We start from the raw sequence: 16,330 nt of genomic DNA, 5'->3' as shown, positions 1-16,330 counted from the left end.
ATCCTCTATGCCAAGTGTCTCTAATTTTTCCACGTACCTTTGTTTTTATCACATTCTAAGTGTTTAACTGTATCAGACAAAACTCTGGGTGTCGTACTATAAGACATATATTCGTTTCGTCTCAACAGAATTAACTTTCAACAATGCTTTGTTTGACCGGCAATATGGCGACGTAAACAAAAATCACGTGATTTTATGACGTGAGTGCACGATCTCTATTGCCAGCAATGTGGACCAAACTCTGACAGCGATCATACAGGGATCGAACAGCCTGTGTTGGGGGATTCGGTACCCCACACTTCCGAAGAACCCCCCACAAGACTCCCCCCAAGGGACACGGTCGAATGCCTTCTCCAAGTCTACAAAATACTGACTGGTTGTGCACCCTCGAGGATCCTGCAGAGGGTGTAGAGCTGGTCCACTGTTTCAAGGCCAGGAGAAAAACCACATTGCTCCTCCTGGATCTGAGATTAGACTTCCCGACGGACCCTCCTCTCCAGAACCCCTGGATAGACATTACCAGGGAGGCTTAGAAGTGTGATTTCCTCCTATAGTTGGAACACACCCTCCGGCCCCCCTTCTTAAAAAGGGGACCAGCACCCAAGTCTGCCAATGAAGAGGAACTGTGTATGATGTCCACGTAATGTTGCAGAGTTATGTAAACCAAGACAGCTCCACAACATCCAGAGCCTTTAGGAACTCCGGGCGAATCTCATCCACCCGCCGGGGCCCTGCCACCAAGGAGCTTTTTAACCACCTCAGTGACCTCAACCCCAAAAATAGAAGAGCCCGCGTCAGAGAACCCACACTCAAGTTTCCTCATGGGAAGGGGTGTTGGTGGAATTGAGGAGGTCTTCGAAGTATTCTCCCCACCGACTCACAACATCCTGAGTTGAGGTCAGTAGTGCCCCATCCCTGCCATACAGTGTTGATGGTGCACCACATCCCCCTCCTGAGATGCCGGACGGTGGACCAGAATTTCCTCAAAGCCGTCTTGAAGTCGTTCTCCATGGCCTCACCTAACTCCTCCCACTCCCAGGTTTTTGCCTCGGTGACCACCAAAGCTGCATTCCGCTTGGCCGGCCTGTACCTATCAGTTACCTCGGGAGTCCCACAGGTCAAAAATGCCCAATAGGGCTCCTTTTTCAGCTCGACAGTATCCCCCACTGTTGGTGTCCACCAACTTGTTCGGGGGTTGCCGCCACGACAGGCACTGACCACCTTATGGCCACAGCTCGGGTCGGCCGCCTCAGCAATGGAGGTGCAGAACTCTGATTCAATGTTCCCCGCCTCCCACGGAACGTGAGCAAAGTTCTTTCGGAGGTGGGGGTTGAAATTCCTTCTGACAGGGAACTCTGCCAGGCGTTCCCAGTCGACCCTCACAATACGTAAACTTCCTCTAACACCTGGGCCAACTCACCACCAAGTGGTGATCAGTGAACAGCACCGCCACTCTCGTCACCAAGTGACGAGACATGAAGTCGCAAGTCGAATGACACGACTGCAAAGTCGATCATCGAACTGCGGCCTAGGGTGTCTTGGTGCCAAGTAGACATGTGAACACCCTAATGCCTGAATATAGTGTTCATTATGGATGATCTCTGATAAGCACAGAAGTTCAGTAACAGAACACCATTTGGGTTCTTATTAGGGAGGGGGGGGGGTCTTCCCAGGCACATCCTTCTAGGTCTCACTGTCATTGCTCATGTGAGCATTAAAGTCCCCCAGCAGAATGATGGAGTCCCCAGAGGGAGGGGTCTCCAGCATTCCCTCTAACCCCCTCCAACATACAGGCCCCGAGCCGGGGGGCCATATGTATACCTATACCTGCTCTGCGTCTCTCACTGTTGGTAACTCTAGACTGGAACAGAAACCAACTCCTCTCAAGAAGAGTGGTACCAGAGCCCAAGGGTGCATAGAGGGGAGTCCGACTATATCTAGTCAGAACCTCTCGACCTCACGCACCAACTTGGGCTCCTTCCTTGCCAGAGAGGTGACATTCCATGCGTGCAGGCCCATCTACCAGGCGCTTGCCTTTGAGCCTCTCCTCCAGGCCTGGCTGCGGGGGGTGACGTCCAGGCAAGGGAAACCAAAATCCAATATTTGCACTCTTCATAGGAGTTTGAGTCACACTTTTCTGGCCCCTTAGCTAGGACCTTTTTGCCATGGGTGACCCTACCAGGGGTGTGAAGCCCCAGATAATCTAGGTCGTAGGATCATAGGGACACACAAACCCCTCCACCACGATAAGGTGTTGGCTCAAGAAGGGGTTAAGTAATCTTGGAGTGGAATAACAATATCCTGAAAGCTGCCACAAGTTGGTTGACTCCATGTCACACAGATGTAAAGCAGTCATACAACTAAATGTTAGTTTAGTGATTCAAAAGGTTGGTAAATCCAACAAACTGTCCAATTGCACCGCCTTAAAGCCACACTAACATCCCTATATACACTGTAAAATGGATTTTTTAATGAAAAATACATAACATTATTCACTTCAATGCCTATATGAAAAAATAAATATGAGCGGATAGTCATGCATGCGCAAAGTTGCGGAAGTCTCATTCGACATCCAAGAGGTAGCCATTATGCCTGCAGATGTTACACCGGGATATTCGCAACACGTAGTGGCACCTGCTATGGGACACGGAAGCTATTTTCAAAGAAGCGAACATCTCACAATCGAGTTAAGTGACCGGGGCAACATTACCCTATCATTTCGAGCCATATTTAGATGGTATGTGGATCACTTCTTACTAAGAGACTCCCCGACAGTATGTATGAGCCACTACGCTGCGATGAGCCACCCTGGCCGAAGCCCTGCCCAGTTTTCGCCGGCGGAAACATAGACACATTTAGCACCCTTGACTTACATACACGGATATTTTGTTACGTTCTGAGAGGATTACGCCCCCCCAACTATTGTGTTTTTTTTTTTTTTTTTTTTTTTTTTTTTTTTAAGTCCCTCTATCCACACCTACCTGTCATTTGGAACCTAATCCTTTGCACCTGTGCAATCCATTTTTCACGACAAACCACGTCTTTTAGAAAAGTATGAAGAGTAAATCCATCCTCCCAAGTTTTCGAGCAATATCCGGCAATACAACGAGCCGGCATTTTCGCTAACACGAAGGAACAAAGAGCTACCTTCCTGCAGGTAAAACTGGTATAAACACATGAGGCCGCCTGAGTGAGTTCCTGCTGTCACACTGCTTCTTCTCCAAAACAAATCCCTGGAGAGGATTTTCATGGTGGGAGTTACAAAAAGCCATATATGTCAAAATCATATTGTGTGGTGAAAAAAACACATGGGTCCATTCCAGCTGCCTTTAAAAAAAAAAAAAATTAAAAATACTAAAAATCATGGTTTCCATGTCAGTGGGGCTTTAAGAGTGTATATATAGTATCCTGGGTGTTGGTTTTCTGAGAATCTACTGGACCTACTGGTAACTTGTTTGACATGGAGCAATAAAAAATATACTGAAAAGTTGACTTAATCTGGTGAGTCATCTTTGACTGCCATTATTTTTTAACACTACTGTAGCAATGAAAAAAGGTACTGAAAATGTGGGTTAGTCTGGATGGTCACATTGGACATTGTCTATACATAGTGTTGACCAAAATATAATGACAGTGTTTTATTGATGTTTGGTTAACTGATTTTAGCTTTTTTTCTTTTTCAGATGAAACTTACAATTTTGAACAAATCCTAAATTCAAACTCCCCTGAGACATGTTGGATTTACCTGATAAACCTAGAAAAAAGAGGCAACCCTCATACAGACATCTACCTTCTTAATAAACTCAAGGATTGTTATTCTAAACTTTTCTCATATCTGCCAATAAGACAGTACAGCAAGAACCCGAGCTATGCAAGAATACTGATCAGATATGCAGAACTCAAAGGGTAAGTGTGAACTCACTACAGACTATTTACCATTTCCCAACCTTTGTCAAGTTCAGTGTGCACCCTATTTACAGTTGAAAAAAAATCTCACGGAACACCACCAAAAAATGTCACAAAAAGTATGAAGACTGTAAAAATGACGTATTTGTCTTGATGTACTCACACATTGACTGTGTGAAATGTTGGCTCGTTTTTTTGAAAACAAAGATATCTACTCACAGGCACCCATGACTTATTCTGTTGTATAAAAGGGAACAGATAGATACACAGGTTGATTGTTCCTTCTGTCATCTAATTAAATAGCATTTAATTGTTCTGCCAATACCGGCATGGTGGAGCAGCTGTAAAGTGTTGGCCTCACAGTTCTGCGGACCGGGGTTCAAATCCTGGCCTTGCCTGTGTGGTGTTTGCATGTTCTCCCCTTGCCTGCATGGGTTTTCTCTGTAAACTCTGGTTTCCTACCACATCCCTAAAACAAGCATTAACTGGAGACTCTAAAATACCACTAGGTGTGATTGTGAGTGCGACTGTTGCCTGTTTCCATCTGCCCAGTGATTGGCTAGCAACCAGTTTAGGGTGTACCCTGCCTCCTGCTCAATGACAGCTGGGATTGGCTCCAGCACTCCCGCAACCCTCGTGAGGATAAGCGGCTCAGAAAATGGATATTCTGGCTGTCACGTTACAATGCTGACAAAAAAGAAAAATAGTATAAAAACACTCACTGAAAGATCGTGTGCCAGGCACCCTGCTTTGGAATCACTGACCTATACTGCTTGTACTAAGATACTCAGTGTACACCCCCCGTACCCTCGTTCTGACACTCGCTGAATCGCCTATTTGTGAATTTATCTATTGTTCCCTCACAATAAAGTTATATTCAATTAATTTTTTGTCTTCTTTTTAGAGGGGAACCAATCCCCAAAATACTTTTTCACTGTTTATCCCTGCTTTTTTTTTTTTTTTTTTTTTTTTTTTGAGGGGTGGTTTATTAAAAATAAATACATTTATAAAGGAAAGACCATTTATTTTTTACTATTGGCATCAATTAGCCATGGATTTTTGGTATTCGGTCCCTATCTTTTGTGAATGGCAGGAGTCCACTTTAATTTATGCATGCAATTTGCAGCATTTTGAGCCATTTTTAGAACGTGTCTTAAAACCCATTTTTATACTTTCAACTCTGCATGAGACCCCTCTTTTTAGCTTTATTGCTTTCAATGTTGCTATTAATGTTTGAGTTTGCTCTTTTATTATTATTATTATAGTATAATGTACAGCACTATGGGCAGCTGTAGTTGTTTTAAAGTACTGGATAAATATGGTAAAGATATAATATGGAAAATTTTTAGGGACATGATACACAGTTCACCTTTTTGTATTGAATTTTCTCTTTTTCCTTAAAAGCATTAATGATCCTGATGAAGCTGAAGACCATTTCATAGTTGCAAGATCCCACTGTAAAGCCTTTGCATTTGTCCATGTTGCGTACGCTCAGTTTGAGGCATCTCAAGGTATAGTAGCTCAATCATTTTAATTTCTTGTACCTGATGATTACCCTATTTTCACGACCTTGAGGCGCATCATATTAAAAGGCGCAGTCTCAGTTGTCGGTGCAATTTCGGTATTTAACTTATATAAGGCTAATCGTATTATTGGGTGCAGACATGGTGACGCTCATAAGACAGTGAGGCACAATTGTACCTTTTTATTTTTGTCAGCAGAAGAATAAGCTTTTAGTTTTTCCCCACCAGGTGCAAGCAAGTAACCATTAAGCGCGCCATCCTCACCCATGGTGTAACACCATACCAAAATCATTACACCACTACAAACAGAACAGCACAAACACCAAAAAAATAGGTGAAGAAATATTTGCAATTAAAGATGTACTTCAAACGCTATTTACAAACTTGTTTAGGACCGCAAAGCAAATAACTATATAATGAGACTAGCTTGAATAATTGACACACACATACACTTCAAATGCTATTTACAAGCATGTTTAGCGCTGCAAAGCAAATAGCTATATAGTGACACTAGCTTAAAACATAGTAGCATGCATGCAGGCTATTTAAAATTTACCGGAAGCAAAACTGAGTTTGGTTGTACTTTATTGAAGTATTTAAAAATGTAAACAGTGGGTTTGGTTATATTTTAAGTATTTAACAATGTAGCTCTACAATATAGCTAAATAGCGACACTATCTTAAAATATATGGTAGCATGCATGCACGCTATTTAAGAAAGGCCCAGGAAGCAAAACTGAGTTTGGTTGCACTTTAAGTCTTGAACAATGTAAACATTGAGTTCGGTTGTACTTTATTGAACTATTTAACAATGTAAGTACTCGTGTTATATTTTTTTTATTGCCGTAATCTGCATCCACAAATCCATCAAAGTCCTTTGTTTCTGTATCAAAAATGGACAGCTGGGCAAGTTCTCCATCAAACACGCCAGGTACCCTCTCGTCGTTGTCAGTCTCGTTCCCCTGCCATATATGATTCTGGCTTTTCAAACAACAGTGGAAGCAGACACATTAGCCCAAGGATTCACCATCCATTCACAAATTGTGGTTTAACTCTCCCGGCGCTGCCTCTTAATAAAGGTGTGTTCGCCATTTGTCATCCGTCACTCCCACGCTTGCAACTTCACTATGCACACCCTGTTTGCATTGATGTCTAGTGGTTGAAGTTGCTTCGTCAAGCCTCCCGCAATAATCGCGAGCTCCGAGTTCATTTGCTGCACTTGTTTTTTCATGGCAGTTGTTTGTTCTTCGATTGTTAATCAATTGCTCGAGTTGCGCTTGCAACTTGGGCCACCTTGGCTCGTTTTCACGGAAACTCTGCTTCGTCTTCTTGACTTGGCGAAGCTCGTTTTCCTGCTTCCTCAACTTTAGCACCATGGGTTTTTTGATCTTGAATTCTCTCGCGGCTGCTTGATTCCCGTGTTGATAGCTTGTTTAAACTGTGCTTCATAAGTGTGTCTCTTTGTTGGTGCCATTTTTGGGCGTCCTTAGCCAAAATGATGTTTAGAACAAAACACAGCATTATATACCTTCTGGGCGTGCCTTTAGTGTCTTCTCCCACACCCATACTGCCCTGTACCTCTGCATGCTGTCTCCTTTTCCTCTCTATAACTTGCGTGTCGGCAGCAAATGCTCCCAATCAGTTATAGATTTTTGATGTCTGTGCATATATAAGGCGCTCCACATTATAATGCACCCCATCCTTTTTGGAGAAAATTTAGGACTTTTAAGTGCGCCTTTATACTTGTGAAAATACGGTATACAGATGGCTAATGTCTCATTTGGACACAAATATACATTATGTATGGACATTTAAAGCATGCCTTTTTGTCAATTGGTTGTCATCTTTATTAAGGAAATGTGAGCAAGGCAACTTCAATACTCCTCAAAGCCCAGTCATTAAATGCCAAGCCAGCTGAGCTGCTGGAGGTGGCCCTGCGGAACCTGGAAGCTGGAAAGAAACAACTTGTTTCCACCATGGATGAGCAGCTCTCAATCGGTATTCTCAAAGCCAAAAAGGAAAGTCTGGACAGGACCTTTTCAGGCCGTAATGTTACAACACCTGACATATCACTATGCAGTACATTGCAACACAATTGACCATTTCTAAAATGTACCATCTAAAGTATAAAGGATGTTTTCCACAAAATTGATTAATTAAGATCATCATCATGACCACTTAATGAAAATTATAGGAGAAATAGGTATCGTATATTGTATGTATATTATATGCAAAATTACATTAGATACACTCAATCTATCGTATATTGTATCTGTACTATATATGTTAGGGCCAGGTACTATATTGTAATGTTTCAATATATATCATGATAGATGTGAACAATATCAGGAGAAAATATGTTCACTAAAATATTTGATAGAAACAGTCTTTGAACAATCCATTCCAGTAACACCGCAACGAATTCTGTGGACGGCTACAGTAGAGACTTTAGGGCTCATCCATCCAATTTCTTACCGCTTATCCCCACAAGGGACACGGGAGGGCTGGACCACTGTTATTGATGGGTTGCTTTCAATGTACTGTAATTTCTTGAAAATAATGTGCATGTTTTTCCAAAAATATTTTCATAAAGTCAACAGAGCGCATTATATTTAGGTATGGATGAAAAATATAAAATACAATCACATTGTATAGTCGTATACAGGTGTGAGAGTGGTTAAAAAAAAAAAGGTATTCATGTAAATTTCGATGATACTTGATGTCTTATGTTACAGATTTATATATGTGTGTGTTACGATATAGTGTGCCACCAACCTGAACCCTGACCTCCTGAGGGGGGCTGAGGGAAGCTTTGCATTTTACGATCGTTAGCATAGCACAGGGCTCGATTACCTTTTAGGCTGAGAGAGCCATAAATGGCAAATATTTTGAAATGTAATTCCAAAAGAGCCATAAAATATTTTTAAATCTAAATAAAAGTGCATTTGTGCATTTTATGTAAGACCAACACTTTGTAAAAGTACAATAAGTCTCTAAATTCATTTAAATAACATAATGCTGTTGCCAACCTGTGCATCTTGTACGTCTGTCCCAAGCCTGGATCAATGCAGAAGGTTGCAGCACGAAGGGCATCTGGCGTAAAACTGTGGCAAACTTATGTGAGCGTTCATCAAACGACTTCCATAACGGATAGGTCGTGGCCCTGGCTAAGTACGCCCACCCCCCTGGCACTGTTAATCTGCAAGGCGTAGGTAGAAATTCAGATAATGTAGGTCGAAGACAAAAAAAGAGGAGGAAAGCGACTTAGTCGGCAGAAGAAGAAGAGGGATGCGCAGTCCCTACAACTCTGTGTAGGGACTTTGAATGTTGGGACTATGACAGGAAAAGCTCAGGGGTTAGTTGACATGATGATTAGGAGAAAGGTTGGTGTATTGTGCATCCAAGAGAGCAAGTGGAAAGGGAGTAAGGCTAGAATCTTAGGAGCAGAGTTTAAATTATTTTACCATGGAGTAGATAGAAGACAAATGAATAGGGGTTATTTTAAAGGAAGAGCTGGCTAAGAATGTCTTGGAGGTGAAAAGAGTATCAGATCGAGTGATGAGACTAAAATTTGAAATTGAGGGTATTGTGGTATAACGTGATGAGCGGCTATGTCCCACAAGAGAGAGAGAGAGAGAGAGAGAGAGCTAGAGAGAGACATAGAGAGATAGAGCAGTAGAGCGAGACGATAGATGCGATCATCGTCCGAGCGAGATCTCCAGATCGTCGCCTCTCTCTCTCTCATCTCTCTCTCTCTCTCTCTCTCTCTCTCTCTCTCTCTCTCTCTCTCCTCTCTCTCTCTCTCTCTCTCTCTCTCTCTGATCTCTCTCGAGAATAGAGATCTACTCGCTAGAGAGAGAGATAGAGAGAGAGAGGAGGAGAGAGTGTGATGGGTCCCGATTTTCAATTAACATGTTGGGCAGAAGGAAACAGGGGCGATGAAGAAGTGATGGGTAAGCACGGCATTCAGAGAAGGAGCTTTGAGGGTCAGATGGTGGTGGACTTCGCAAAAAGGATGGAATTGACATTGATGAACACTTATTTCCAGAAGCGACAGGAACAAGACAGGTAGGAGCACGCAGGTGGATTATATTTTGTGCAGACGATGTAATCTGAAGGTTACTGATTGTAAGGTTTTGGTGGGAGAGAGTGTAGCTCGACAGCATAGGATGGTGGTGTGTAGGATGACTCTGGTAGTGGGTAGGAAGATTAAGAAGACAAAGGTAGAGCAGAGAATCAGGTGGTGGAAGTTGAGGAAGGACGAACAATATACAAGTACAAACAGTAGAAGTACAAACGTAGCAAAATAGAAATAAAGATAATTTCTAATATTTTGAGCATATGGATAGCAGCAAATTGGTGGTGCACATTGTACATTGGTAAAAGGGTTTTCATGATTTTATTTATTTTTTGTCAATTTTGGGGGTGCGCATTATACTCGAGAAATTACATTATATGGAGGTGATAGAAGCCAGGAAAAGTCAGTCTAGCCTCAGCCTTCGCTTATTATTAATTAAAAAAAAAAAACATCAGGGATAGCAGTTTTGTTGGCCCCTTTTTAAAGGTTAAACATTACATTTTAAAATTAAATTAAAGTTGAGCCTTTTTTACCCCCAAGTCCTTACTTTCAAAAATAATTACTCACAACGACTGATATGAAATACAATGTTTCCTTGGTTCTCTAACACAATCCATTCAAGAAGGCTGGTTGAAAACCAAAACTTTAGAAAACCAAAGCACGTTTTCCCATTACAATGAATGGAAAATGAAATAATGAGTTCCAAGCCTAAAATGTTTTTTTTTTTTTCAGCAACTTTTTTTTTTTAGCTTTTCCTGATAATAAACTGCATAGTAGAAATACAGGTGTAGTTTAAATATTTCATATGATTAAATAATTTAAGAAATATACTTATTTTTTGCTTAAAATGTATGCTTTAGGCTAGTAGAGTATGCTAGGCTGGGAGTGCATTGCCGTATCGGTCGCGACTCGGCCCCCAGCCTTGTAAACCTTTTTTTATTAAAAGTGCAGAATAACTTTAAACAAGCAATAATGAGCGGGGAAAAAAAAAATTTACACAGAAAGTACGTAACATATATAAAAAAAAAAAAACAACTTGCAACTAGAGGTAGGATTAATGAATTAAAAGAAAAACAGTAATGCAAAACATTTTAAAATGTCTTCGGTGGGATGACTCGGCCCTTTTTCACAAAGAATGAATCTGTTTCTGCCATCTTTTAAGCACTTTTCTGAAGTGGCTCATAACATTAAAATTTTGCAGTGCTCTGCAACATTCAGCTTTATTCGGGTGATGAAGTTCTACAAAATTATGGATGTCATTCCATTTAGCACAGATGGCTTTAATATCGGCACTTGAGACATCTTTCCTGCCATCAGCCTTATCAGGCGACATGTCCTCCCTTCCTAGGCAGCTAATTGCTGCTCTTCACGAAAATCAGAAACAACTTTTCGAGTTCCTCCAAGATCTGTGGCCTCTGCTTGGACAAGACGGTTGCTCCTTTAGCAACATCACTTGCTTTGAGGGCATCCTTGTGTTTCAGAATGGTGCTGATCGTCGTTTTCGCCATGCCATACTTCTTAAATACGCACACCGGATTCATGCTCGGCTATCAAATCCTTCTTGAAGTCGACAGTTTTACGCACCACTTTTCTTTTTTCAGCACTAGCAGTTCCACTTGCCTTCTTTGATCGGGGGTTAATGTTGCTCAATTTGAAGAAAAGTCATTACAGAACTGGGAAACGTCCGCGAGCAGAGGAATGTGTGAGTCAATTGGTTGCGCCGCATTACGTCTTTTCTGTTGTTTTCGGGGGTGCATTCGAAAGCACAATAACAAATCATGGGTTAGCTGGTCGGGGTGTTCGAATACTTATTTTCGTTCGAAAATCAAAGCAAAAAAATCTCTAAATTTTTGTCCGAAAACCAAGATGTTCGAAAACCGAGGTACCACTGTAGTTTAATGACAAATTATTCAGCCATATTGCGCAGCCGACTATCGACTTCATATATTATTGTATAAAGATTTATTGTATTAACTGTTTGAATATGAATTGTGTAATCTAGTACAGCTTCGATATGTACAGTGTATTGTGTGTAATGTATCATAAGTACACAGTAAATATTAAGAAATTGCCAAAAATCCACTTACAAAAAAAGTTGACATAGATACAGTTCGCCTGTAGTGGTGAGTGAACAAGGCACCTCTGACCAAAAAGTACAATTACTTCAGTCTCCAGACTTCCCTTTATACATATTTTGGTATTTTCCCATTTTGAAAATCGGGTGCATGCATGTAAATTTATTTAGTTTTTAAAATTAACATGTTCATATGTGGTGTAAACCTAAGTGCCCCAGCTCCCTGCTAGGGTCGCTGCGAACAAAACTGTGAAACAACTCAAACCTGCCAGCAAGGAAGATGTCTCAGTTGGAGAATGGAAGATCCCAACAATGAAGACATCTCCAGAGGTTAGACATTTTTATACACTTCCTACAAAATACTTTTGCCTCCCCCTAGCCAACCTCTGGTCCACAGAGGTGGTGGTGGGGATGGTCTTCTGCTGGCTGGTTTTGGGGTGTTTCAGTGGGCCTGGTGGACTGCCCCGGATCCCTTCGTGTGAGTGGTGTCCTGTTGGCCAGGCTGTTCTCGGGTGGGCTTCTTAGCGAGCCCTCCCCTATTACCTGGATGGGTTAAGATCATCCGTCCACATCATGCTGGCACAGCAATTGCAGGACACCTCTGATGTTAATTGTGCATGCGAGATAGATCGTCGATGAGATATAGCATGCGTCATAGATCGTCTCTACAGAAATCACTTACTGTGGAGCACCCATTTAAATCTAAAAGCTAGTTTACTTTTAGCCTTGTCACGTCTTTTGACATACTAAGTAAGTAGTGTTTTTTCGGATATATGTTGGCGGGTGTTGGAGAGACAACACCTAATGCCTGGATCACATTACAAAATAATTTGGTCTTCCACAATTGCTCTGTCAGACTACTGTGATAAAATATTGTGTTCCGATACCACCACATCCTATATTTTACAAACACTGGGCTTTATCCTGTGAACTCAAAATGGCACTGGATATACCCGTGACCATGGTGATATGACAAATGTTTTATAAGAACAAAATGGAGAAAAACGTCTGTAGGCTGTCACCGGTGCTCGGGGGATTACACTCATATAAGGGTTGCGGAGATTACATTCAACACATTATGTGGTCTACCAAGCTAGTGCTAGCACTAACGGTTTTACGTAAATATGCGGGCATTGTCGACTCATGCTCTAAAGCTTGGGTGTGTGTGAAGTAACTTCATTTCAATTATAGCAACTAAGTACCTATTATTTTGGTCACGTAATGTTGAATACAAAGAATACATGACCTGACTAGACCAGTGATTTACAACCTTTATGGAGCGAAGGCACATATTTTACGATTTGGAAAATCTCTCAAAAAGTAGATAGATACACAGGAATAGAAAACATTTCTCTATTCTTTCTTTCACTATGCTTCACTGGCATAAATAGAGGAACAAAGATACATTATTTCTTGGAAATTATATTTTTGAGCAATTCAGTAAAATTTGATAATTTCCCACAGAACACCTGAAACTCTCTCATGGCACACTGTGCCACAGCACACTTGAATGGAATCACTGGACTAGAGAATGCTTTTAAAGATACATCGTATACATTTATAATAAATGTGTGTGTGTGTGTGTATATATAGCAATGAACAGTCAAGACCAATCTCCATGTGTGCCATGTAAAATTATTAGTCTTGTGAATGCAGCTCCAGTTTATGTAGCTGTCTCATAAACAGCTTGTGTTCTGCTTAATATTTACAAGAAAAAATATACATGTATCTGTGTTCCTCTAGTTATGCCAGTCAGGCATAGCGATAGACTCAACAAATAAATGCTCTTCTATTAAATCGCAGGAAGGCCACAATAATTACCGTCTATATACTTTTTGACATTTTTGTTTGTTGGTGAGCAGTGAGGTGTTCCAATTGTAAAATGTGCCGTCGCTTCATAAAGGTTGGAAATCACTGGTGTAAAGTGTAGTAATTATCTACAGTACAATGTCCACTGTCTACACAATGTATTTTGTGATTATTTCCAGTCCAAATGAATGCAAATTTGCATGCATTTATCTTCTTTTTAGGTACACTGCATAACACCACCGGATTCCAAACAGTTTCCTTGTGCATTGACTCATTCTCGGCCACTTCCATCGAAATTAGATCAACTGACTCCAAACAACTATGGAAACCCATCTGCTAATAGGTAAGATCTATACACGGCAGTTAAATGGTACATACACTGATTTTTTTTTTTTTTTTTTGTGTGTATGTGCTTCCTTTTAATGCAAAGCCTTTTGATTTCTATGAAAATAGGGGTGATAGTTCTGTGAATGCAGGTCTATATTACGTTTATGTGGTTCTATCATAAACACCTTGTGTTTCAACTTTCAGCTCTATTTTTCCCATTGTAAACAGAGACCCTGTGGTGTTGTATTCATCTGGAATAGTAGCACAGAAAGGTGGACCTGTGCAACAGCCATCCAGACCTCTGAACCCATTAGATGGTTTTCATACTCAGCAGGTACACCCCCTTGTCACATTTGCATTCATGCCTACTGAAAATAACAAAAGCACATAGATTCCAAGTGTATCACTATGAATTTACATACCAAGCATTTCTGGAGGTCGAAAAGATGGGAGTGGAACAGTAGACAAGCCTCAAGTGGCATTACCATTCAAGTATAACTCATTCATAGTTAGCGTATAGAATGAAGTCACTTCATGAACAGATGTTTCTTAGTTTAGTTCAGCTCAGCCATGAGCATGTGCTGCACAAGAAACTCACCCGCAAATTGTGCCACTCCCCGGGAATTGTCAGTGGCACATAAGCGGGGAGGGGCAATGACGTCTTTACCTGAAAATTGCCTGTGGTGTGTAAAAGATTGGGTACCCCTGGCATAGAGGACCTCAGCAAATCAGCTGATTGCACAGTCCCATGCTGTCAGGCTTTCAGTGTCAATCAACTTAAATACCGATTGAACCAATGTATTCCGTTTCACTGCATTTATTTTCCTTACCGCTATACATAGTAATTTTGACAAATTACAAATGCCTCTTTACTTTGCTTTATTTATTCCTTCTTGTGTAATTTAACAACTTATGTTGTGTTTATTCTTGTCTTATTTTTTTATAACTTTGTATTGACTGCAAAAATTCCCACTTAAACCTTGGAATGAACTAAAAATAATTAACATTATTAGGTTGTCAGTTTTTGCTACCAACTTTTGAAAATTGGATAAAGGTTCTAGAAGTTCTGAAAGTTTCAAACTCAAGATGTCATGAAATGGTCAAAGTCTTGACCCTTATTGACTTAAGTTGGCAAGAAATCAGTCATTTTTCACAAGTTTTAAAGATTTGTAACATTCTTCACATTTATCACAGAATAATTACACTATCGGTGGAATAATTCTTAAAAGATGTCTGTTAATGTGATACTTTGAGAACCAGACAAATATTGTTGTGTATAGCCCTACATATACTGTAAAATATAGTCCCATTTCCAGTTGAATTACAAGCATGAAGATATATTTTGTATTTTGCTGTCTGGATTTGTATACTGGTATTACAACTAAATATCCAAACTCTAACTTACCAGTTGGGGGGCTCAGAAATGCCTGCCATATGCTACTTTTCTGTTTCCACTAGGTAATGGCATCCAAGAAATCAACAGATTTTTTTTTTTATTTTTTATTTTTTTTAACCATCTGAAACCGTAATAAGGATATTATAAGAAATAAGATTTTCTTTTATAACTGAGATTTTTTTTTTTTTAACCAGCAGGCTTCCATTACATCATTGTCAAATGAAACAATTATGATTAAAAGCAAGCGGTTCTTCATTCTTAAAATGATTGGACGAGGTGGATCCAGCAAGGTAAATAATGATAGGAGATATGAAGAAAATGTGTTATGTACCCCAGTCATTCACATACTATAAATATAATGATTTGTGTTGGTGCTCATTGTTGTAGCTGTGACTTTTTTTCTTTCCTTTAGGTGTACCAGGTTTTGGATGAAAAAAAACAGTTGTTTGCAGTGAAATATGTAAACCTTGAGGAAGCAGATGCTCAGACTGCAGAAAGTTACAAGAATGAGATTGAACATCTGAACCACTTGCAGCAATACAGTGATCAAATTATAAAGCTCTATGACTAGTAAGTACACAGACTGGTTTAAAATAATTTGTTGTCTACAAATTAGTGTGTATCATGTTATTCCGGTCATCATATGTTAGCTGATGCGTGGATTCCATTTCAAACAGAATACTTCAAGGAACAATACATGGAAATGCACCATACAACAATTTGATGTTATTTTAATGTTTTGGTGGTCATGTATTTGCAGTGAAATAACAAACAACTACATTTATATGGTGATGGAGTGTGGTAACTTAGATCTAAATACTTGGTTGCGCAACCGAATGACTGTCAATCCACTTGAGAGGAAATTCTACTGGAAGAACATGCTAGAGGCTGTCCATACTATCCACAAGCATGGTACTTTTTTCCCTCTCAATGGCTTCAATTACACTTTGTGTAGTATTTATTTCAAGCCAACTTATGTGTCCTTTGTCTTTTATGCAGGCATTGTCCACAGTGACTTGAAGCCAGCAAATTTTGTCATTGTAAATGCATCACTGAAGCTAATTGACTTTGGCATTGCAAACCGTATCCAACCAGATGTGACGAGCATTATGAAGGATTCCCAAGTAAGAGCCGTAGCTTTAGAGAAGCTAAGTTATGAATGTCCTAATACAACTTTTTCAATTCCAATGTGATACTCATATTTCAGCCTTGTGTTTT

At 40.3% G+C, this 16,330-nt stretch overlaps 1 protein-coding gene across 5 annotated transcripts in view; it reads left to right on the top strand.

Moving 5' to 3' along the window:
- Positions 1 to 16,330, top strand: part of ttk (ttk protein kinase) — a 51,336-nt gene that overhangs the window by 23,712 nt on the left and 11,294 nt on the right. For 2 of the 5 annotated variants that reach the window (XM_061820584.1, XM_061820582.1), the window contains exons 11-20: positions 3,684 to 3,906; positions 5,311 to 5,417; positions 7,283 to 7,426; positions 11,792 to 11,910; positions 13,611 to 13,732; positions 13,921 to 14,050; positions 15,307 to 15,402; positions 15,525 to 15,682; positions 15,873 to 16,024; positions 16,112 to 16,236. In XM_061820584.1, the coding sequence (XP_061676568.1) occupies positions 3,684 to 3,906; positions 5,311 to 5,417; positions 7,283 to 7,426; positions 11,792 to 11,910; positions 13,611 to 13,732; positions 13,921 to 14,050; positions 15,307 to 15,402; positions 15,525 to 15,682; positions 15,873 to 16,024; positions 16,112 to 16,236 (1,376 nt within the window). The remainder of the gene's footprint in view (positions 1 to 3,683; positions 3,907 to 5,310; positions 5,418 to 7,282; positions 7,427 to 11,791; positions 11,911 to 13,610; positions 13,733 to 13,920; positions 14,051 to 15,306; positions 15,403 to 15,524; positions 15,683 to 15,872; positions 16,025 to 16,111; positions 16,237 to 16,330) is intronic. The other 3 variants (XM_061820586.1, XM_061820585.1, XM_061820583.1) reach the window with 3 other exon arrangements.

Source organism: Syngnathoides biaculeatus, chromosome 5 (genome assembly GCF_019802595.1).
Source record: "Syngnathoides biaculeatus isolate LvHL_M chromosome 5, ASM1980259v1, whole genome shotgun sequence".
Lineage (NCBI taxonomy): Eukaryota > Metazoa > Chordata > Actinopteri > Syngnathiformes > Syngnathidae > Syngnathoides > Syngnathoides biaculeatus.
Note: the sequence above shows the minus strand (reverse complement) of the source record. Positions and strands in the feature narration are given on the sequence as shown.